The 23598-nt window shown below is 40.4% G+C and overlaps 3 protein-coding genes across 5 annotated transcripts; 2 read left to right on the plus strand and 1 right to left on the minus strand.

Annotated features, from left to right (window-relative positions):
• The first annotated feature begins 1261 nt into the window (after positions 1-1261).
• LOC129721578 (vitellogenin-1-like) lies at positions 1262-5579 on the plus strand. 3 transcript variants are annotated; one of them, XM_055674312.1, is made up of 4 exons: positions 1262-1383; positions 4181-4426; positions 4497-5130; positions 5202-5579. In XM_055674312.1, the coding sequence occupies exons 1-4, from the start codon at positions 1380-1382 to the stop codon at positions 5461-5463; spliced, it is 1146 nt and encodes a 381-aa protein (XP_055530287.1). In that variant the 5' UTR covers positions 1262-1379; the 3' UTR covers positions 5464-5579. The 3 variants fall into 3 exon arrangements, with proteins under 3 accessions (XP_055530287.1, XP_055530288.1, XP_055530289.1); XM_055674313.1 differs by lacking the exon at positions 1262-1383 and adding an exon at positions 2187-2342; XM_055674314.1 differs by lacking the exon at positions 1262-1383 and adding an exon at positions 2197-2324.
• A 7840-nt stretch (positions 5580-13419) lies between these two features.
• On the plus strand, positions 13420-22183 carry LOC129721566 (centrosomal protein cep290). The gene is made up of 13 exons (XM_055674290.1): positions 13420-13674; positions 13742-13805; positions 13860-14964; positions 15021-15176; positions 15232-16778; positions 16859-17012; positions 17070-17298; positions 17357-17573; positions 17641-18026; positions 18080-18745; positions 18806-19585; positions 21151-21323; positions 21385-22183. The coding sequence occupies exons 1-13, from the start codon at positions 13504-13506 to the stop codon at positions 22025-22027; spliced, it is 6291 nt and encodes a 2096-aa protein (XP_055530265.1). The 5' UTR covers positions 13420-13503; the 3' UTR covers positions 22028-22183.
• Positions 22147-23294, minus strand: LOC129721581 (charged multivesicular body protein 5). Its single transcript, XM_055674317.1, has 3 exons — positions 23136-23294; positions 22827-22978; positions 22147-22762 (listed from the first exon to the last, which is right to left on the minus strand). The coding sequence occupies exons 1-3, from the start codon at positions 23202-23204 to the stop codon at positions 22306-22308; spliced, it is 678 nt and encodes a 225-aa protein (XP_055530292.1). The 5' UTR covers positions 23205-23294; the 3' UTR covers positions 22147-22305.
• Positions 23295-23598: the final 304 nt, after the last annotated feature.

Below are 23598 nucleotides of genomic sequence, written 5' to 3' on the forward strand. Positions count from 1 at the left end.
GAAATTCGCTATTAGTGTGCTGCTGAACGGCAAGAAAGACAGAAGTGTCAAAATGAGTAGGATTGATATTGAGAATATATCGAGGAATAACTCTTGTTTGCATTGCGACAAATCCTCGATAAATTTCGAGAATATAGGTTGCAGACTCATCATGTGTTCATAGACTTCAGGGCAGCGTACGACTCAGTTAAGATAAATGAGTTATGGCAGATCATGCGCCAGCATGGTTTTCCTACAAAACTAATTAGACTGATTCGTGCCACCCTGGATGGTTTCACACCTGATAACCGATAAATCAGAGGTAGAGTGCAATATCGGACGCAAAAGCCCGTTTTTTGACAATATCTTGGTTCAAATCGGTCATAATACATGTGAGATAACAGATTTGTTATTTTCACATTATTATAAATAGTGTTTAAACAAAAAGTACAATTCTAATGAATAGGTAGTATTCGACGCTGAAATTCGGTTAAGTTATCTTTGAGAAAGGTGAAGATTGTTGAGATTGAAATACAATACACAAGCATACAAAATGTGTTTACTTCGTTGTACTAAGTGGAATCCGGCCCGTTGGACCACTTTGCACTTTTGAAACTTCCGTTTTGACAGTGATTGCTAAAGCTTTCTTGGAAATCCTTTTATATAAATTAAATACAAGTCAAGAAACGGCATGCTTAACCCGGTTTACAAAGTCAATATGTACTAGATGGTACATTACTAAGAAGGACTTGATATAGCAGCTGCTTTAGTTCATGTTTATTAACATGATTACCATGAAGAGAGTAGAGGGTTTCCTATCAGGAATAATCAAGAAAACCCCTTTTTTCTTTGAACATTAGAAAGTAATTTCAAATTCTATAGTTAATATCAGGGAAACTGTCTTAGGTTATAATATAGTCCTTTGAATCTTATTGATGTAGTGGTGCAAAGTACCCTACCCTAACACTTCTCCGGACTATTTATTCATAGTTCAGCTGCAGTATTAAACAGTTCATCTGCAGGTAACTACTTACGTATATCAAACTTGAAGAATGGGATTCCTCTCGAAACATGCTGCTATCCACATGGAGAAGTCAAGTCAAGCTCGGAATACATGATAAATCGGAACCGAATTAGCATTTCATTTCAGTTCGGTTGTGTCTCCAGTGAATACGTAATGAATTATGACTGATACTCAAAGTTAAACGGGGAACCGCTTCTATATTGTGGTGCACAATGCGTTTGCATCAGGAAGATTAGAGTATAGTAAATTTTAACTAATTGCTACAATTAGATGTTTCGTGAGTATGTAGGGTTCCAAAAAAACTGGTTCCTGAAAGTGTTATTTCTGTCTAAGACTACTTGGATTATGTCACCACTTGCAGTCGAAAAAAGTTGTTATGAGTAAGTTAAATTATGAATATAATCCGTATGCTAGTTCTCACGTTTAATTATGAAGACATTAGGGCAGTGCATAGATTGATAATCATATAAGGAATTTGATAATGAGATCAACGTCCAACCAACCAACTTGTTGTCAGTTAAGACATTCGAACGATAATACTATTTCGGAAATAACAATAATTCAATCGGAGTAAAGTCGGCTGTGTTGTTACTGTAAGAGGAACGTTTCCTGTAAACCATTAACAGCAGGTGCACTTTGAGATAACTGGTTAGCATTGCAACTGGCGATCTCGTGCAAAGGAATAATGTATTGCCGAGTGAATTTAATGACAACGTGACACTTTGCTGTAGCTCTATGTGGTACATACCGCTTTGAGCGCTTTTTCAATCAAATCGAGAACTGTATTACCCGTCGTGCGAAGGCAACTTATGAATTCTGTAAGCAATCGATTCAAAATTCCAATAGGAGCTCCACCTATCGTTTATCTCAGCCGTAAGTCGCCATGGGGACAGTAGGGTTGACCTAATATGAGAGTATTATTTTTTCAGATCTCCAGTGCACAGTTTTACTTTTAATGACTCAAAGTAAATCAACGTGGGAAAAACAAGCCACGTGAAAGTATATAAGTGTTTTTTGTTCCCTCCCGCTATTGGCGCGTTTAAGCATCGATATGTTTACCAGACGATGAAGATAAACGACGACGCCAAGCAGCGTCGACATCGCTGTCACAACTTGCATTCTATTCTAATTCGAGTAGAGCGACGTGAAAATTTCATTGTAGAATAATGGGTATAAAATTTAATATTTTCTCAGACGTTAGAATAGTCTGATTCGATGATCCAGACGATCAACAAGCTGGTGAAGCGTGTCGCAGGATATTAACGGTGAATAGTTCAGGCTGTGCGGCGTATCCGAGACGGGAATTTCGTTAGTAGTTTTGGTACGATTGAAAATACAGGTGCGCTGGAGTCAACTAGGCACATTATAATATTTAAGGAAGCGATCTGAATCATTAAAGACAGGACATAAGGATCATTTTGAGCATTGATACAATTCTAAATTATAACTTTTTTAAGAAGAAATTGGATGTGATGAATCGAAACCAGTGAAACAGTAAAAAACAACGCTCGCTGAGCTTAGCATCAAATTATTTAATTACCATTTTATTGTTAGTTTGCTTCAGCCCCGCAGTCGAGAAACATGATGCTTAGTGGATGCGCTAGTGATTAGCGACAACAATCAATTTCAGTGATTGTCAGATAGTTACGTATGTTGAGAAGCTCGGTTTTTATTAATGCGTATTTATGCGCGTCTTGAAGCTCGATGAGTAACAGAAGGTTAAGTTCAGTTTAATGAAATACTATCTACACAATATTGATATACAACATAATAACTTGAAGTTTCGAAATAGGTATAGTGTAATGCATATCATTGAATGTAATTGAGAACATTCAAATTAAAATCTGCAATGTTAATAAGTGCAACGGAAGTATTTTTTTTTTCGCATAACCTTGCGCTGGATTCTTGAGAGATTTTTATTATTCGAGTGTGAAAATAAACCATATCATCAAAGAAGAGGAGACGTTTTCTGATGTTAAGTTTTTTTCGTATTCTGGGCCATTAGCAAATGGATGAGCAAGCCTGGACAGTTTTTATTAATACTCCGGATTAATGCTCCGGAATACATTTATGCTCCGGAATACATTTATGTAGTTTTTTGTCTGATTTTTTTGTAGAACTTGCACTATTGACATTTATTTCATCAAAAACAATCTAAGAATTGAAAATTTGAGTCCCACATTTTTATTCAGTTTTTTTAGAAACTAAGAGTTACAAATCCTTGGTTGTCTAAAACACCTAAACACAAATTATTTGAAAAGTAGTTTGAAACAGTGTTATAACGATATAGAAGTACAACGATGTTTGAACATCGGTTACAATTTTCATAGTTCTTCAAAGACACCTCACTAAAAATTGGCTTGTGAATTAGAGAAAAAAATATTTTAGCTGCTGGTACTCTGAAAAGTTATAACTTTTTTTATTGTTGCCGCCATGTTTAAAATCATTCATTTTTTCAGTTATTTCGAAATCGAAATTGTTTGAGTAATTTGAAATAATATTTGTATTTTCAGTGTCCCGATATTTTTAGTTTGTGCTGTTGTTGCCTCGGTAGTTTTTCAGTTCATAATCTTTATATCTGTTGGAGTCGCAATAAATTCTGAAAAAATGAGCTCTTAAAAATATTAATACCGGCTTGAGCATCGTTAAATTTATTCATTTTCCAGGTCCATGAAACTTTTCCAACGTGAAACAGTGTTGGACATGAAATTTTTTTGTGTTGGGCTTCAAAACTTCAGATCTCTTTGAATGATAAATTATCGAAAAAATATATGAAAATTTGCTTAGTTTAGTAGCGTCTACAAACCCTTAAAGTTTTATTAAATGCTGAGAGAGTGCTACCCGCCCATTCGGATGAGTTGGCGCGAAATCCATTATATTTGTTTTCTATGTTATGAAAGCAATGAAAATTGCAATGCTTTCAAACGACGAACACGAATCGACGTGGAAACTTTTTCCGCTCATTGAAGTGCGTATGATGAATCATCTTCACTGACACCGTTGTTGTTAACAAGCGTTGAACACGCGCCGGCTCAAGCTCAAATGTTCAGAATATGTTGTGACTGAATGTGATTGAATGTAACAACAGCATTGCGTTCTTTCCGATAACTAGCAATGATTTAGTACGACAACTAGATACAATTAACTACAACCTGACGTCATCTGTTCACTTTGCAGGAACAATGAATAAAGCTGGGGCGTTGCTGATAGTGCTACTATCATCCATTTTCTTAGCGACGGCTTTCGACTTCAACGATTTGGCAAAAAAGGCGAACGATGCCGCGAAGGTAGTTGGAAAGGCCACCAAGAGTCTCGTGGAGAAAACTCCTCAGATTTTCTCGCCGGAACAGTTGCTTGACTTTGGCAAGCAATCAATCGCTGGGGTTCCACTAGAGGCACTGGCCGCTACTATCAACAAGATTTGTAAATACCTTCTCAGCATCACAAACAATCGATCGACTACAGACAGATAGCAGTTTTCTCATCATTGCAGGTTCCATAGCGGTGTCGGCGAACGCCACCGAATCGGAGAACTCGGTCAATATCACGGAAATGAATTACGTATTGATGACAGAAAAGGAGAACGTCACTATTCCGTTACTTGAGTCCGATGATCTGTGGAGTCACGACCTTTTTAATGATTCATGCGACACCGTGATATTGGTGACTGGTTGGACTTCCAATATAAACGGATCCAACAGAGCGATCGATACCATTTTCAGTGCCTATCAAGCACGAGGAGGGTATAATTTTGTCGTTATTGATACTTCCGACTACGTCGACACTTTGTACACTTGGTCGGCTTTTAACACGAATGATCTCGGGAAAGGATTAGCAGCAGGTTTAGAGGAATTAATCAACTATGTACAGCTGCCATCTATACATCTTATCGGTCATAGTTTGGGGGCCCACATTGTTGGTACTGCTGGGCGTGAGTTTCAGTACAGAACCGGACGGTCTATTCCAAGGATAACCGGTTTGGATCCAGCGAATCCATGTTTCAACGAAGGTGAAGCTTTGAGCGGAATATCTCGGGGCGATGCTGATTTTGTGGATATTATCCACAGTAATGCTAAAGTGCTTGGCAAGCGTGATCCACTTGGAGATGTGGATTTTTATCCAAATGGGTAATATTATCGTTGCCGTGATTGAAAATCCGTTTGTATTTTGAGTAATATCAATGTCTTCATATTTGCAGAGTGGTCTCCGTACAGCCAGGCTGCTTGAATCCATCCTGCTCTCATGCCCGCGCTTGGGAACTTTACGCTGAGACTGTTTATCCCGGCAACGAGGAAAACTTGATGGCCGTGAAGTGTAACTCGATCCTGTCACTGGATACGGGCGCTTGTCCCAGCGATCCGATTCCGCTCGGCTTTGCCTGCCCGAGAACGGCTAAGGGAAACTATTTCTTGAAGACCAATGATAAAACACCCTTCGGGAGAAGTTTGAAGCGCCAATGAGCGATAAAAATATATTTGACTTTATGCGCACGATGGTGTGAGATTATAACTTTACCAAACTTAAATCAAAGTATTAAAGCAACCTGTGAATATAAGTTGTATTTAGCATATTGAAATTTACTATGCCTTTAATTTACTACTTACACTGAGATATTACTTGTTACTTAATTCAAATTGTGAATTAATTGCAATAAGTGAGGTTTTATGATACATAAAAAGAATCAAAAAGTGCATTGCATATCCGCCTCGGACTGTTGAATTGTTCAATTTCTTGTTGCCTGAGTCGTTGACCAAATAGAGTTTAAATTTCCAAAAAAGCAAATTAAAGCAAACAATTTGTTTTATTTTAAGTATCACAGGACACTTTACCGGTTGAAGACTGCGTGAAAAATGCGTGAAAAAAAGCATGTGAACCAAAGACCACACATCTACAGACTTTTTATTTTTATTTTATATCAAAATCGTTAAAAACCTGTCCACGTGGTATGTGGATGGCCCCTTATGGCAGGAATGTACAATTCGCTGCCGCACCAAGTTGACCATCTACAAAACACTGATCAGAATGAACCATGAACTGCAGGAGCTGCTTGGGGAGCCATCTATCGTCCACACCGCTAAGATTGGCAGGTAGCGGTGGGCTGAGCGTAAGGATGTCGGATGACAGCACGCTTAAGATGGTCCTTGAAACCAATCCGTCAGGGACGAGACGGAGAGGTGCTCAGCGGGCAAGGTGGATAGATTAGATGAAAGACGACCTACGGACCCTGGCGAGCTGCAGCCATGGACCGAGTGGAATGGAGACGATTCGGCTTGGGACTGTTTGGTAAAGTAAGTATGCGTTCAGCTTCAGCGACCAGTGAATGTTTTCAGAAACTTTTTTTCAGTAAGCATACAGAAATATTGGGTTTCACAAATTTGATCACCTCTAAAGCTAATCGACAACTCGGGTTTATGTTTTAGATAGCCAACAAGTTCCATGATCTGCTTTAGATCCTTTAGATCGCTGTACTACTCTTTAGTGCGATCTATCTTGGAATTCTGCTCCGTTGTACGGTGTCAATTCTACAACTCCTGGATTACTAGAATTGAATCCGTACAACGAAAATTTGTACGATACGCTCTGACATTTCTTCCCTGAACGTTGTCGGCTTTTAGAAACGCACACCCTAGATCAAAGACGTGTTGAGGCTCAGGCTTTATTCATAGGCGAAGTGCTTCTAGGTGAAACTGATGCTCCGAAAAATCTCGACCACCTGGATATATATATATATATATATATATATATATATATATATATATATATATATATATATATATATATATATATATATATATATATATATATATATATATATATATATATATATATATATATATATATATATATATATATATATATATATATATATATATATATATATATATATATATATATATATATATATATATATATGCTGAGCCTGCCCTTACGCAATGTACAATATGATCAGTTCACGTCGGTCAGTTTTAAGATGGTTGCAGATTCGTTTGATTTCAATGTTAGGAACAGCTTTCAAAAACTGACCTCGTGTTCGTTGATAGATTTATGTGATTGTTTATTGATTTTGTGTTTGTAGGTATTAAGTTACTCATTAAGACAAATACCGTGTCAGATGAACTCGAAAGTCGAACTTAATTTTCTGCTCCCGATTAATCCTTCCCTCACGTTGAATTAAACAAAACCTCGACGAATACGTCTTGACAAAACAAAATCCCTCTCACAATTAAACTGGTCAGGGGGGCACTCAATTTGAACCTCTTAAGGGAATTGTAATTGGCGATAATATTGGCCGGTGGTAGCGAGCAATAATAAGCGTAAAAAGGAAGGGCATACACACAAGCACCAAAGTCACTTACTCTGCGGAATACAGCGAACACCCGGACGATACCACAATAGATCCGTTATTTCTGGTCGCAGTGTTGAGTCCACACAGGAGGTAAATAGCGGCTTTCGCAGTTTTCCTAGCACAATGGTGTCTTCGAAACAGTTTTAGTAAAGTAGATAATGTAGGTGTGTATTTTTTTCGAGGATGCAAAAAAAGAACAAGGACTGAGGGTGTGATTTAGACTTAGAAAAAATTTCCCTCGTCTAGACGGGACTCGAATCCGCATTCTCCGATGTCTCTGGCATGGTGTTTTGGTCAATTAAGCTACTGGGGAGGTAGTTTGTCCCTAAGACTAATATCGATCACCCTTAACTATTGTACCTTGTTCCAAGCAATCCTCGATCAACCTTGTAACTGAGAGACTGCCGCTCTCACACTTTGTATAGCGACTTATTTTTCAAATCAATTGTACCCCTTGGCGATATTTTTTAAATCAATTGTACTCCTTGGGTTGAAATATTCACGCTGAGTGGGAGTCTAGCTCAGGCTTCAAATTGAACTATGATTTGTTTATTTGCTACAGTCATGTTTCAAAAGCAAGTTTGAACAACAAATACTGTACAGAAATATTGCTTATTCCGCCATTACTGAATTTCTTTCGCGTACCCCAGGTTGAGAACCGCTGGTTTGTATGAATGGCCACTGACAATTTTAATGTGTCAGACTCGGAAGTTTAATAAGCTTCAACTAAAAAAAAATAACTTTTTTAAGTTGAGAAGAAAAGGAATAGCTTGTTTGGCAAAGGTTTAGAAAATGTAAAAATATTACTCTGTGCTGAATAAACAAAATTTCTATCTTCATTGAGTACAGAGGTTTGGAGTATTTTATGTGCAAATAACTTAAAATTCAGTTTTTTCTACTTACATTTTACAAGAAACCTTTTTTCTAAGGGATTATTGGGACATACAAAACACACGTTTTTGCCAAAGATCACACATCTCCAGAATTTTTTCATACAGAGTTTTGCATATTTTAGCTTTTTTCCCGACACTTTTGTGAACCCAAAAAGGAGTAAGTGGAGGCACGGCGGCCACATTTTTCTCGCAGCTTAGTACAAGAAGATCCAAAGGATGCTGAGGAGAAAGACCGAGGGAAAAATGGCTGCATCGCTGGGTGCGCTTGGCCTAACAGTGAAAAAGTAGCTGGCGAACATGGACATACATGTCAGGAAGTGGCAGTCCCATCCACTGGTCTCGGAGCTGCAGGCAATGACACAGGGGCAGCGGCTGAATAAGATTTTTTTTTCTTGTATAAGACTGAACCACTGCGACCATTGGTAGTAGATCTATTGTGGTATGCTCCGCCTTAATCTAGGTGCATTCAATTTCGGCGCATAACTATTATTGAGTTGATGTCCAATTTTGATTTGCACGTGTATCCCAGTCAGGTATCACAATTCGAATGAAGTGTAATATCTGAGAAGGGCTTTCGTTCCAGATTTCGGACGGACTTAGGAATCCTTTACCGAGAATACGCAGTCTGCGTTGTATTAATACTATGCATTCGCAACGTAGGTGTTCAGAGGTTTCATTCTCAAGTCCGCAGAAGCGGCATTTCTCGTCATTGAGTTTGCCCATCTTTTTCAGATGGTACTTACTCGGACAGTGACCAGTGAAAAGTCCTGTTATCGTACTTAGGTCTTTTTTTTTGAGCCTAAGTAGCGTCATGGTTTTTGCGTAGTTTGGTTTTATAAATATTTTTGATTGCCGTAAACCAGATACAGCATTCCAATTTTACTTATGACCATCCTCTCCCACTCATCTAGTTCTATTTTTAAAGCTCTTAATGAGACGCCACAGAAGGGTTCTGGTCCTATAAAAATTTCAGAAGAGCCTTGTCTTGCTAGTGAGTCGGCTTTTTCATTGCCTTCAATTCCGCAGTGTCCTGGTACCCAGTATGGTGAAACCTGGTTTTTTGTGCTAGCTGCCGAAGTGAAAGAATGCATTCCCACACTAGTTTTGATTTGCAAATGGGTGCTCTAAGCGCTTTGAGTGCTGCCTGACTGTCGGAGAAGATACAGATATTTGCGTGTCTGTAATTTCTTTTTAGACAGATGTTTGCACATTCCATGATTGCGTATATTTCAGCTTGAAAAACTGTTGGCCAGTTTCCAATAGAGATATATTCATTTATTCCTGGCCCGGTGATGCCAGCTCCGGTGGCTTTATTCATTTTTGAACCATCGGTGTAAAAGATTATTGAGCCCTGTCGAACTGCTAGACCTCCTGTTTCCCAAGATTCCCGTTCGGTCTCAATGATTTTATAGGGAGTGTCGAAATTTGGCTTATTTTCCAGCCAGTCTTCGTTTCTCACTACAAGTTCGTTTATATGAAAATTTTTCAGTATTTCGATGTGACCTGTTAGATTTACGTCTAGAAAGTTTTTGTGACGGTTCAGCCTTAGGGCACTCTTTACCGCCTCCAGTTGCACCGTTTGATGAAGTGGAAGGAAATGACAAATTGCTTCCAAAGATTTCGTCGGAGTACTTCTCATAGCTCCGCAAATTGATACGCAAGCTAGCCTTTGTAGTTTGCCTAATTTTGTTTGAGCGGCCGTTTCATTAGTTTTTGGCCACCACACTAGCGAGGCATAGGTGAGTCTTGGTATAATTATTTTTTGATATAACCAGTGTATCATCCTGGGTTTTAAACCCCAGTTTTAACCAATGGTTCTGCTACACACCCACAGAGCGCTAGTTGCCTTTTTGATTGCATTTTCAATGTGTGTATTCCAGTTTAATTTATGATCAAACCATATTCCTAGAAACTTAGTTTCAGTAGATGTGTTCAGATCAGTGCCATCGAGCCGTAATTTCTTTATTGTGTATTTCCTCCTTCGTGATAAGGGAATAATAGTTGTTCTCGAAGGATTTATAGATAAACCCTCTGTCCTGCACCATTTCAGTGCGAAATTTAAGGCCGATTGCATACGGTTGGATATAACGCAATCGAATTTTCCTCTGACAATAATTACTATATCGTCAGCAAAACCAATCACCTCAAAGCCTCTTTCAGTGAGGTTTATCAAAAGGTCGTCAACAACTAATGACCAAAGCAAAGGTGAGAGAATACCCCCTTGCGGACATCCTTTAGTTGTTTTTCTCTTTTGGCATACACCCCCTAAGTGGGCGATGATTTCCCGATGTTTGAGCATAGCATGAATCCAATTTACTAAAATGTTATCGATGCCGTGCTTGCTCATAGCTTTTCGCATTGAGAGATGGGAGGCATTATCAAATGCTCCTTCGACGTCAAGAAATGTAGCCAGTGCAATTTCTTTTGTTTCGATAGTCTTCTCGATTTTGCTAACCAGCAAATGTAACGCGTCTATGGTAGATTTGTTGTTTTGATAAGCAAATTGAAGTTTATTCAAGGGATTAACCGTCAAGTGAACGATTTTTATTTGATAATCAATCAGTTTTCCATAATTTTCAAAAATATGGATGTTAAACTGATTGGTCTGCAGGCTTTTGGAAGTGTTTTATCGCGTCTTCCAGCCTTTAGAATAAATATAACTTTGGTTTGCCTCCAGCTCGTAGGTATGTAATTTAGTGTTAGACTAGCGCGACAAATCTCGGTAATGAGTGGAATAGTTAGCGGTTTACTCTTTTGGAGCATAATTGGCAATATTCCATCCATCCCAGGGGATTTGTAAGGCTGAAATGAATCAATTGCCCATTCGATCTTCGACTCACTGAATATGGTGCCGGCCAATTCCTGAGCTTCTATCCTATGCTATGCTATGACAAGGAGATATTTCAGTACGATCCCGCACCTCATCAGTGTTGATAGCGCATGACCCTGGGAAGTGACTTTCCATCATAACACTAAGTGTTTCCTGAGCGTCGTTGGTAAAAGTACCATCACCCTTCCTCAGCCTACCTAACCCGTTGGAATGATCTTTAGATAGGACCTTCTGTAACCTAGCCAAAGTCGTAGTGTTTTCAATATTTTGGCACATGTGTCTCCAGCTATTTCTTCTTGATTTTCTGATTTCCCTGTAGTATTCAGTCAGAGAATTTTTATAAAATTCCCAATTTCCCGTGTTTTTTGCTTTATTAAAAAGTTTCCTAGTGGACTTTCTTAGCTTTTCTAAAGTGCTGTTCCACCAAGGCGTACTTTTGTTGGATGACTTCGTTTTAAGCGGACAGCTTTCAGTATAAGCAGAAAGAAGTTTGCTTGTTATTAGCTCAGATGAGGACTCTAGTTCTTGAATAGTCTTGATGTTTTGTTTTTTCAAAAGTCCTTCTGTTGATAACTTACTGTAGAACAGGTTCCAGTAGGTTTTTCTGGCATCCCTGTACGTTTCCGGTTGGATTTCTCCAACTTCATAGTTGAAGAGAATTTGCCTATGATCTGAGTTGCGTCGTGGCGGTGGTGATGGACGGCGAGACCTATCTCTCCCTGGAATGGCAGGGCACTTTCACTTCTTCCTGGAGGAAGCTCCGAGGAGAAGTTCATTTCACACACCAACTTCCCCAAGAAGGTGTTGCTGTGGTTTTTTTTCGCTCCTGACTGGCCGTGGACGGGGAAATTTATAGTACGAAGTGCCTGCCGGAAGTTGCGTCGTGCATCAAAAAATACCATAAAGGCGAAGACGAAAATTATGCGTAACAAGTTTTTTTCAAGAGCATTCAATTAATATTAAATTATTTCGACCATTCTACAGTAGTATATTGGTTGGAAAAGCTGCTTTTAACAACTGTTCTGTCAACTGTTTTTCTTAAGCTCAGCACATTTTTTTCTGAAAAAATATTTCTTAATGGAGAACGCCTCTAATTTATCTAAACTACCTGCGCATGGAAGCATTTAGTTGGCATCTACTTGTATCAAAAGGTATCAAAAGCAAAGCAAAGCAAAGCCTTGGTGCTACATTCCGATTTTGAACTTGACCTTCTGTTTACTATACACAGACTTCACAGCCAACTGTTGAGTGTACAGGACAATTGCGGGGCTAGCGCTACGATCCTACTGACACTAACAGTCTCTCCTGAGCCGAGACTCGAACCTACGACAACTGGCTTGTTAGGCCAGCATCGAACCTCGAGACCAGCTGGGGAGGCTCTACAAAAGGTATCTGATGGTTTCAAAATCTGAAAAATGTAAGCTATATATGTATGCTAAACCATATTTTCGAAAAAGTAATGTAAACCAGGTTTTTCAATTAGCATTAAAATGTTTTGAGCGTTTTAGAATTGTTTGTTAACTTAAAATGTTATTTTCGTATGTTGCCATACAAACTATTTTCTTGAGCTAGCTTGAGCTTGCCTTCCAGAAATTTTCTTGCTTTCCTTTGCTTTTTCTCGCCATCAACCTGCTCTTAGGCTGCATCTGTATTGGGGTGATTTAACCATCGAACTTCGTTTTGCGTTAGGGTTCAATTGGACTTCGGAAAGAAGAGCTTCAAAGCAATCAAGTTTAACTTTTCTGACCAACAAAAACAGCACATGAAATTGTCGGAATTTTTTTTTCGAAAAACTTCGACATCCTGGGACTAACAAAATTCTCGAGCTAGAGTCAATGGAATATACGAAAAATTTCCCCAGGTTCGTGAAAAAATTCAACCGAAACTTTGAATAAACAACAAAAAATATCATTCTAAATAATCAGAGGAAAATCCGACTTTTCCTGGAAATCCGTGTAAAAAAAAGCATTATAAACTACACCAAAAACTACTTTAAAACATTTCACTATATTTCTAAACGAAATCATGGTAATTTTTTAGGGCATTCATTAAATATGAGCTGCCTTTTGGCCGGACTTTTCGGACCCTTTTGTTTTTTAAACTCCCAGGGCAAGAAGGTATTTCATACTGCCTCGAGGGGTCAGTACCCCACATCCCACTTCCACCCCATGCACAGGGCTATGCACTGAGAGATTGAATTCACACATCGCATCGATCGCATCGTGTGGATATGGAATAACCCTACCTACCCCACAGAACAAGGATACGGCGTGACGCGCACCCTTAGCAACGCCGTCCTACCTTGGAAACGGTTGAACAATAACAAACACAGTCTACGCAAAGGTGTTCACGATTTCGAATCAGTTAACATTTGTTTCGATTAATATCCACCTAGTTATTTATTTTAAGATTACCATTTTCTATACTAAAAATGGACTGGCGCTTTTTGCTGTCCGTCTCGCCACATAATGTGGCCGATGACAGAAAGGACGAATTGTCCGTAGCCGTTGCTTCCGTTCCTACGGATCAAAAATTAGACAGCAAGAGTAGCAAAAAACTTTTCCGGCTTGCTCAGGTGCTGCTACGCTTCCGCAATGAACAGGTAAATCAGCATGGAGGAAAAGAAGATTTGCATTTCCTTGCCCTTGATTTTGCTTGTGTACTTCTAGGTTGGTCAACTTCGTATAGAAATCGATCGGCTAATTGAACAACAAGAGCAACGTGCGCTGCAAGGTGAGTAAACCGTGAAAGCAAGATGAGATTCTTACTCACTGGTTGCCATTTTAGAAACATCAACGGAATCACTGATCCGTGAACAAATGCAAGAATTGAAGCAAACCGTCGAGAAGTTAGAAGCGGAGAAAGTTGCGAATCGTGCCAAAATCAAAGAGCTGTCGGAGGAAATTGTTTCGATACAGCGAAAACAGGCCGAATCAAGTCACTTCGGGAGCGATGCGGAAGATTCTCCTGATGCGCTGTCTGAGATCGACCGCCAACAGGAGCTGTATAACAACATCAGCATGAAAAACAAACATATCAAACGATTGCTGCGAGATATTGACGACCTGGAAAAGCGAAACAATGTACAAATCGACACGATTAATAGTTTGCAAGTAAATTTGAATGATGCTACCATGAATTTGACCGCACTGACCCAACAATACGAGGAAGCGAAAACTGTAATGAAGGACCAGGAACGTGTCATACACAGCGCCAATGAACAAGTCAAAAAACTAGAGGAGGATTTCAAGGAGGTGGTGGAAGAGAAAAATAGATGTGAAGATGATTTGGAGGATTTTGCTAAACAGTTGGAAGCAACAACAAACCGCTGGAAGGAAGTACTAGGTGTGAAACAATCGCAGTTGGACGAAGTGCAGGGTAAGTATTCGGATTTGCTGCAGCAATTTCCGGGCTACGATGTCGAAGCTGAGCGAAAGGAGTACAAGAAAATGGCTACAAGGCTGCGCGAGAAGGATGAGTTGATTGACGAGTTGGAAAGGAAAATCACAATGCTTTCGCAGGAAATACTTACTTCGACGGAATTGATGAATAGAATTTCCCAGGAGAAGGAATCGGTGGGAAAAACTTCCACCAAAGTAAGCCAATGTTGCGAGGAAAGCAGAATATCTCTGGAAAAAGCTACTAAACGATGCGAGGAGATGCAGGAGATTCTCTCGAACGCCGAGGAAGACAACATGTTGAAAGCAAAACAGGCTGTCGAAGCTATTGAGGCCCTGAGGAGGTACGAAAGTGGTGAGGAAGGGTTGGCGAATGCGCTGAAGAAAATCAACAGGTTGCACGAGAAGGTCAACGTGAGGGACAAGCAAATCCGCGAACTGGTAGCCGAGATAAATCTCGCAAATGAGATTGCGATGGAGAATGCAGTATTAAGGTTAGATGAATTATAATTACCCAAAAAAATTGTTAAAATAATAGCTTTGTCAATAGGAAGCGCTTGGGAATTAGTGACGACGAGGCCGTTCCCATCCATTCTGTACTTTCTAAACAAAGAAAGATTGAGAAAGTTAACGAACGGCTTGCACTGAAGTTACGTGCCTCGGAGGAAATGCGACTGCAACTTAAGCTGGAGAAGAATGATTTAAAGTAAGGCAAGGGATAATAAAAGATAACATTATATGATTTTTTTTTCAAATTCTAGAAGAAAATGTTTTCAACTTTCCAACTCTCTAAGTAATCATCAGAGGAATGATAAAAAAGAGACAGACATTGAAACAATTCCTGCGAACTCGGAAGCTGCTGAGAGCAATGATCAAATATCCGTAGACGCGGACGAAGTGTCCAAAATTAGTGATCTTGCGGCAATAAAGTTTTGTGAGAAATGCATGAAGCAGTATAATGTAGCCGATAGTATGAAATACTGCAAAGCATGCATATTTCGTCAAAGTTTCAACTATTGCGATGGCTGCATAAACAAATTGAAAGGTAATTTCATTGCAAGTGAGATGCCTAGTAGTATTTATGATCAGCAAATTGTTGAACTAGAACGTAAATATGCAGCTGTAGTAGAGGAGAACGAAAATTTGCGGATAGGAATGCATGAGATCCTTCAAAAAGTACGAGAATACGACGCAATATCTAATAATTTAACTATTGATACGTCAACCCTGGAAAAGTTATTGCAGGCATTAGATGCAAGAAGCGGTGATTATCCGTCTGGTATAAATTTTCAGCAACAGTTCATGGCTCGCGGTGAACGAGAAATATTGTTCAAAGAACGAATGAATCTTAAAAGTAAACAAAGTACGATATCTCTTGGAAGTCGGGATGATTCAGGGAATGTATGTGATGACGAAGAGAACTTGGGTGACATCGATCAGATTGCTGTAGAACAACCAGATTTCAGTGAGCAAGTTCTACTAAAAGCAGTTGAAATTGATAAATTGACCGAACAAATAGATTCACTGAAAGAAGAACGCGAACAGCTACTCAAGTCGAATGATGAACTACAGACAATGAAAAAGATGTACGATGAGTTACTCTACTACATCAAATCAACGGATAACGACAAAGATCTTCTTCTAGTACAAACGCTAGATCGGATGAAACAGATTGAATCAAATATATGTACTTTTCAGCGGAAAGTTGAATACTTGAAAGCTGATAACGATAACATGCACAACACATTGCGTACTATCAAGCAAGAACATTTGAATGTCCTTCATGGATTGAAATCTGATCTTGCTCGAAATAAGGCAGCGCTAAAAAGAGCTGAACAATCTCTAGAAAGCAATGTTGCCAATGACGCTAGCATCGATTCGGAGACAATCGAACGATTGGAGAAGGAGATTGCTAGAATGAAACTGGAAACTACTAATTTTTATACAATCTTTCTAAAAAATATCCAGGAAGTGGACAAAGAAAATCTGCTGGATCTAGAATATGACTATCTGACTCGGTTCGGTTTGGTTGACTCCAATCTGACTGTAGACTTTATGCCAAAGAGTGAGTATAAAAAGTTAAAACTCCAGTTGAGAACGGCTGAGGAGGAGCTGCGAGAACAAACTATAAAGTGTGGCCACTTGGAAGAACTGTTGACGGTGTCACAGGAGCAAATACGGTCTCAGCAGATGTTGATTTCGAAGTTTTCGGATGAGGAAATAAGCCTGCGGCATCTGGTAGCGGATCTGCAGAGTTCTTCCAATGAAAAATATCAGCTAGTTAAGACGCAGAAGGAACTTGATTCTGGTAAGTTTTGTGCTGGGTAATAGATTATTCTTCTAGTTACTCTTATCTAAAGATTTTTCTCATCCTGAAATCCATATCAGTTCGAGAGCAAGAGGAGCTTTTAAAATTAGACAATGTCAAACTCAAACAATCATTGCTCGATGCAACTGAGAAACTGGAAAAATTGAAGCAACAACTGGCGCAGCAAGAGTTAGATTTCATCGATCGGCAAAAGGACTCAACGATCAAAATCAGGTTGAACCAGGAAACGAAGCTGGTACGACTCGTTCCACTCATTTATTTATATTTCAGCTTTCTGATGAAAAGCGTCAAAATGTTGCACGACGATTACAACTCATTTACGCCTACGTACGCGGTAACGGACTTTGTAAAACAGTATGCAAAGCTTTTGGAACAAAAAGTAAGTCTCAAACAAGACACGCTGCTCCATCAGAAGCAAGTCCGTGAGCGTGAGTATGAGCAACTGTTCGCTAAGCTGAAAGAAAATCTTGACAGTAGTCAAGTGCAGGATAAAATCAATGTAAAGAAGCGACAGTTTCAAAGTTTTGAAAAGTAAATTTATTTAGCTTTAATTACAGTTGATCAAATTTGAAAGCCAGTGCGAGTTTCTCACGAAGCAGTTGATCTTGTGTCAAAAGGAGTTAGAGCAACTACAGCAAGAGAACTCTGAACTGAAACTCAGGGAAGTAGAAAGCGCAAGACACTGGAACACAATCGAGCTGATTTTTAACGATGGCACAAAGGCTAGTATAACAAAAGACCAGTTCTTCGACAAAGCAATTCAAGTTGCTGTAGGTAAGTTTCCCAGCCTCTATATGTTGTACACAGCAAAGATAACGAATCAACCCTTGACCTCACGCAGAAGTCAATCACAAGTGCATCAACACTATTCCGATCATCGATGATAGCCTCGCAGAGAAGCCACGAATGGGAACACAGCCTTCAACACCAGTTAAACAAACGCTCGCGAATACGACTAGCCAAACAACAATGGATGACTACAGTGAAGCGACACCAGCAGCGTCCAGCGTGATGCAGAAATCACTCGAATCACAACTCAAACAGGCCATGATGCTGGCCTCTACCAGGAGTGCCCTTCTGTTGGAAACCGAAAATCGACTTACCGAATGCCATGGCCGTATTAAACTACTAGAGAAATCGCTCGAGGATAAAGAACAACTGCTGAAGAAGGAAAAAGCTAACGCTACAGTAAGCGGCGAGGAGAAGTTGAACGAGGGTGTTCTAGGCGTATGTTTTCTATGGTTTGATTAGATCAGCTTTCAATGATTTTTTTTTCACAGTCAACTATTGGATCACTTCAGAACCTACTACTGCAGAAGGATACGACTTTATCCAAATATCAGGAGCTGTTACGCAATGAGCGAGAGGAGCATTCGAAGAAGTACGATGAAAATATCGGTCAGATTCGAATATTGAAAAGAACGGTTGATGAGCTGGAACAGAAGCAGTACGACAAACAGAAAGAGATAGATAATTTAACGACCCAACTCATGGATAGAAACCAACAGCAAGCGCAACGGGAAATGCAGGCGGTTTTAGATACTAAGTCGAATGATAAACGCACTAACGAGCCCGAAATGATTTACACCGACAAGATAATCGAGAACATTTATGAAATGGATCAAAAGAAAGAGGAAGAAATCGAATCGCTGCGAATACAACTGAAGGTACAAGAGAACAAACTCCGTGATGCGACGGACGAAGCAAGAAGGTTGCAAGATCAATTACGAGATACGACTGCCAAAGAGAAACGTCTCGAGAAGACACTACGGGAGAACGAGGCGGAAATCATAACACTGAATGAAAAGCTTTGCAGTGAACACGATAATTTGAAAGAATTTACCGATAGTGTAGCCACTGCTCAAGAAGTGGAACAACTGAAAGAAATGCTGGAAGATAAAGATCGGCACATACAGGATCTCACGGAGACGTTAAGTCAATTCCATGTACGTAGTATGGTGATAGTTTTTTTTTTTCATTAACTGAGCTGCTTACTGTTGTTTCAGGATGATCAACAACGATTCATGAACGATACTTCGCTACATTTGGCAGAACAGGTCTCACAGCTTAGTGCAGACCTGAATCGGAGTGAAGCCTCCAACCGCATTCTTAAAACTCAAATCGATGCACTAAAGCGGCAAGTACTTAGTATTCAGCAACGCGAAAAACAATCACGAGATTTGGTGAAAACTCTAAAAAATCAGCTCATCAAGCGGCCTGTGATTGCTATGAAACCGGAACGGACAACCACCCCTAGAGAGGATCAATTAGCGCGAAAGGTTCAGCAGCTAGAAACAGAACTGCTAGACACAAAGGATGACTTGCGAAAACAAGTGAACATCAACGAGAATCGTCGAGCGAAGAATGCTGCTGAACTCGATTTGTGGAACAAGCAGAAGCGTTGGCAGCAGACTGCCGATAAGCTCAAGGTGCAGCTTAAAGAGCGAGAGACTGAGTTAGAAAAACTAAAAGTTCACTTCAATTCGGCGAAAACAGCGATCGCACGGCTGGAGCGAGAAAAGGCAATCTTGGAGGGTCGTTCGGTAGGTGTTCGAGGCCACAGTGCAGGTTCGCTTATTGGGGGGAAATTTTCCGCTGGACTAGATGGTAAGTACACCATTGCTGAATCACCGGACTGTTGCACGACCACCGAAAGTACGGGTTCCGAAGAGGCTAGCGATGATTTGAAAACGTTTGCCCAGAATAGTAAAGAAATTATCGAAGCACTGAAAAATCGGATCGAATCTCAGCAGAGGAGAATTATCGCCATGGAGTTGGAACGCAAGGTGAGTTGGATGGATGGTGAAATTTCCACTATCTTTTTATTATTTTCAAAATGCGCGTAGAGATTTTCTGCGATTCTGAGCATACCTTATTTTGCTTATTGTGTTCTTGGCAGCAATTCTGAGCCAAATGTGAAATTAGTGAAGGTTGGGAACCTTTTTCGCATTTTTTCCTTAGAAAGCGTTTATTCGGCTAGATCAGTGTAGGGACATTTCTTGATTCATCCATACTAACTTACCAATCAGATGGAAGCCGTGGTGGCTTGTGGTGTATCAAGAAGTTGTCGCCATGTTGCTCGGTTTTGGGCTGTGTTTCGCCAGTTCCCCAGGCGTCTCATCTCCCGCAAGTCTTCTTCGATCTGGTCGAGCCATCATGCACGCTGCGCGCCTCTATTTTTGATGCCGGCAGGGTTGTTGAGAAGTGATTTAACAGCGTTGCCTGATGACATCCCCACGACCGGCCCACCGCAACCTATTGAATTCCGCTCGTAGTTCATGCGCCGTCGCCATTCTCTGTCGTCCGTCTGTACTCCACCGTAGATAGTTCGCAGCATCTTCCGTTCGAAAACTCCAAGAAAATTAAGGTTCTGCGCGAGAAACGTTGTTGTCTCGATTCCGTAGAGGACTACCGGTCTTATCAGGGTTTTGTACAGCGTCAACTTCGTGCGTCGTCGCACTTGACTCGATGGAAGTGTCCGCGAAGTCCAAAAGCTGAACAGACCTTGTGGAAATCGTTAATGTTAAAAAGTGAACAAGAATGTCCATCACCTTGTCTGAACCCTCTGCGCGATTCAAAGGGGCTTTGAATTTTTGTAAGATCTGTCGGAATGCGGGGATCTGGTCCGTGATAGCACGGGCTCCCATGAAACCCGCTTGTTACTGGCTCACGAACCTCCTAGTTGAAGGTGAAACACGACGGAACAGGATCTGTGAGAATATTTTGCAGGCGGCATTGATTGGCGAGATACCGTGGTAGTTGCGGCACTCCAGCTTGTCGCTCTTCTTGTAGATGGGGCAAACGACTCCCTCCATCCACTCCTCTCTTTCCTCCTCTCAAATCCGGGGACTGACTCATTGCAGCGCTCTAGTCAGCGCCTTTCTCCCATGGTTAAAGAGCTCTCTCGGCAGTTCGTCTTTGCGTGCGGTTTTGTTGTTCTTCAGCTTCCCGATCTCACAAAGTACTTCATGAACATCGGGGCTGGTACTCGATCATCTGGTGCTGGTGCTCCTAGGTCAGTTCCTGCTCCGTGAAGGTTCTCATCCGTGTCGTTGCACATGCGGCACAGCCTCAGTGAGACTGGTTTACCTTCTAACAGAACTTTCGCGTATCACTGGCACCGTACAGCTGCTCCAACTCCTCATGTTCACGATCCTCTTGCTGGCGCTTATTTTGTCTGAGAATTGTGGTCATGTCATTCCATGGCCGTCATGATTTATCCTATAGAAGCCAAAAAATGTTCGAACATTTAAGTTGATCCAAAAGTTATTGGGTGTATCATAGAGACCTTGACGAATATCCCAAATATAGTTGAATAATTATAATTAAATCAATCAATTGTTCTCGATAGGGTTCCAATTCGATGACCAGCGAGCTGGAAAGAATGCAGAAAAAGATATCCAGCTTAGAAGCAAAGAACATTCGCCTAGAAGCGAAAGCGCTCCAGTGTCAGCTGGATAATGACATGTTGCGCCAGAGGGACGAATCTGAGCGACTACGAAGTCAAATTAGGCATCTGGAAGAGTGAGTAGCATTTTAGCTCTATGTGTTAACATAGTGTTACTAATCTTGAATCTCATACTAGCTATATCATTGTACTAAAAGAAGAACTAACCAAAGCGACGGCTGGTTGTCCGGAAACAATAAACTTCGAAAATCTGTGCCAACGTTGCTCTGGTGCAAATGGGTCAACACCAGCCAACAGTGAGTTAGCGAGTTACAATTCCAAATTGGAACAAACCGTAATCGCCCTACGAAGGATTATTGAAAAACTCAAAGTAGAAAACAAGCAACTGAGGGATGCTAAAAGTGTTGCAACGAACCTCAAAGTGGAAAGCAAATCATCATCGGTGTCACAGATTATGGAAAATTACGACCGATTAAAAAAGGAGCATGAAAAACTCCAACAAAATTACACCGAAGCGCTCAATCGGGTAGCCGCTTTACAGGTAGAGGTGGAACTACTTTCCAGCGCAAACTGTCCCCGATGCCACCCGCGAAAAGATAGACAAGAGCAAGACGCTGTTGAAATCAGTGAAGAGGAAAAATCTAGAAGTGAAGAGTTGAAGGAAAGTCTTGAAAAGAAAGCACAACTATTGGAAAAGGCTAAAATACTACTAACACGAGCTGCCGCCAAAGAACGTCATTTGAAGGATCAAATTGCGCTGCTGAAAAGAAAATGTTCAGATTTACAAAACGTACCTGTTATCGACGAGATCAGCGAGTGAAAGAGTTTTCTGCTTTTTCTTGAAACTGTTGTAAACTGCCACATAATTTTCGTTTCATCCTGTTTTGTTCATGAAAGTGTTCACTCTTATTTTCTTCTTTCATCTGCAAACCTCCAACATTATTTTCACATAATGTGAGTTTATTAAAACATAAGATAAATGACTAAATTTCGCGTGCAGTTTCTCTTTTCACATAAAAAGAAAGCCATCTCAAGCAACAAAATACAGCAAAATAATTATATATAAGTTTCAACACACAGACACAAGCATCCCCCAACTTAAGTGGTTTTAACTTGTGTTGGAATCTGTGGTAAGCCAAACTCATCCACCAGAATGCCATCTTTATTGGTGACACTGTCCGCGCCAGGTTCCTTGTCTGGTGCCGCCGGAGCTTTCACCACGTCATCCAGATAGCTGGCGTCATCGTCCAGCGCAATTTCATCACCAAGCGCATCCAGCTCCGCCTGCAGTTCATCGTCGTCAATCTCTGGCATTCCGTAGGCACGGCCCATCGCTTCCTGCACTTCGTCCGCCTGTTCCAGCATGTCGGCCATATCGTCCTGAATGTCTTCGATTTCTTCTATGTTAATCTTTTTGAATTCCTTCTTCATCGACTTCATGCCGTCCTTCATTGCGGCCACCGTCGTGTGAGTGTCCTTGAGAGTTTGCGCGGCGAAGTTCGCCTGCTCCATGTTGAAGGACTGATTGCGAAGATTTTCGACCTGGTTTTCATATCTGAAAAGCATCGATACAAGTAATTTGGTTTTAATGGGAATACGGTAGAAATTTAGAAACTCACTGTTTACGTTGTTTCAACACACGCAACGCTTTCTGTTTGACGGCATTTTTCGCCGGACCCTCGCGCATTTTGGCCATTTGATCCTTATATTTTCGTAACTCGGCATCTAGTGTTTTGATCTTTTGATCGATAGTTTCCGCCCTGGCATCGACCTAAAAGCAGAGATGCAATGATGCTTACATCGTAATGATAAATTTTGGAAGCTGATTAGCATTTATTCTTCGGAAACGTTCTGAGAATGAGTCATTCAAAACAAATTTTCGACCTGTTCAGGGCGACAAGCTGAAAGGCACTTTCATCATATCTTACCCCTTGGACACAATCACTGATGCTTGGGCCAGGTTCTTTGGGTTTCGATTTACCGAAAAGTCGATTCATTTTGTATAAAAAGCCACAAAACTACGCAAGTTTCGACGACAACTGATTTGTTGACTTTACGATGTGAATATTGAAAACAAACTAAACATGAGGATGACAAGACAAGTAATCAAGAGTCCGAGAGCCCGAATCATACTATTTTTTCTAAATCTGAAAAATAGATGTCGCTTTGAAGTGGTATATTCTTTTTTACTGATATCAGGTGAATTTCAATGAAAATGAACAACTCACAAAATCATATTAAAAGTCACAAAATCTAAACCATTTCAGCAGCGTCGTCCTTAATATGCTTCTATTCTTTAGGTTATAGTTCATATTCTAGGCTTTTTTTAATACGGGTAGAATGACCAAATTTTCTCGGGGGTAGAACCGGTAGAACGGGACGGAAGAATTA

This window comes from Wyeomyia smithii, chromosome 2, assembly GCF_029784165.1.
Source record: "Wyeomyia smithii strain HCP4-BCI-WySm-NY-G18 chromosome 2, ASM2978416v1, whole genome shotgun sequence".
NCBI lineage: Eukaryota > Metazoa > Arthropoda > Insecta > Diptera > Culicidae > Wyeomyia > Wyeomyia smithii.

What these genes read in the sequence shown, in the direction of transcription:
- LOC129721566 (XM_055674290.1), top strand. Translation starts at nt 13,504, where the DNA reads ATGGACTGGCGCTTTTTGCTGTCCGTCTCGCCACATAATGTGGCCGAT. An exon ending in TACGCTTCCGCAATGAACAG is followed by an intron (nt 13,675 to 13,741) that starts GTAAATCAGCAT and finishes GTGTACTTCTAG; the next exon opens with GTTGGTCAACTTCGTATAGA. An exon ending in GCAGAAGGAACTTGATTCTG is followed by an intron (nt 16,779 to 16,858) that starts GTAAGTTTTGTG and finishes AATCCATATCAG; the next exon opens with TTCGAGAGCAAGAGGAGCTT.
- LOC129721581 (XM_055674317.1), bottom strand. Translation starts at nt 23,204, where the DNA reads ATGAATCGACTTTTCGGTAAATCGAAACCCAAAGAACCTGGCCCAAGC. An exon ending in TCAGTGATTGTGTCCAAGGG is followed by an intron (nt 22,979 to 23,135) that starts GTAAGATATGAT and finishes CTCTGCTTTTAG; the next exon opens with GTCGATGCCAGGGCGGAAAC. An exon ending in GTGTTGAAACAACGTAAACA is followed by an intron (nt 22,763 to 22,826) that starts GTGAGTTTCTAA and finishes GATGCTTTTCAG; the next exon opens with ATATGAAAACCAGGTCGAAA.
- LOC129721578 (XM_055674312.1), top strand. An exon ending in CGCTACTATCAACAAGATTT is followed by an intron (nt 4,427 to 4,496) that starts GTAAATACCTTC and finishes TCATCATTGCAG; the next exon opens with GTTCCATAGCGGTGTCGGCG. An exon ending in GTGGATTTTTATCCAAATGG is followed by an intron (nt 5,131 to 5,201) that starts GTAATATTATCG and finishes TCATATTTGCAG; the next exon opens with AGTGGTCTCCGTACAGCCAG.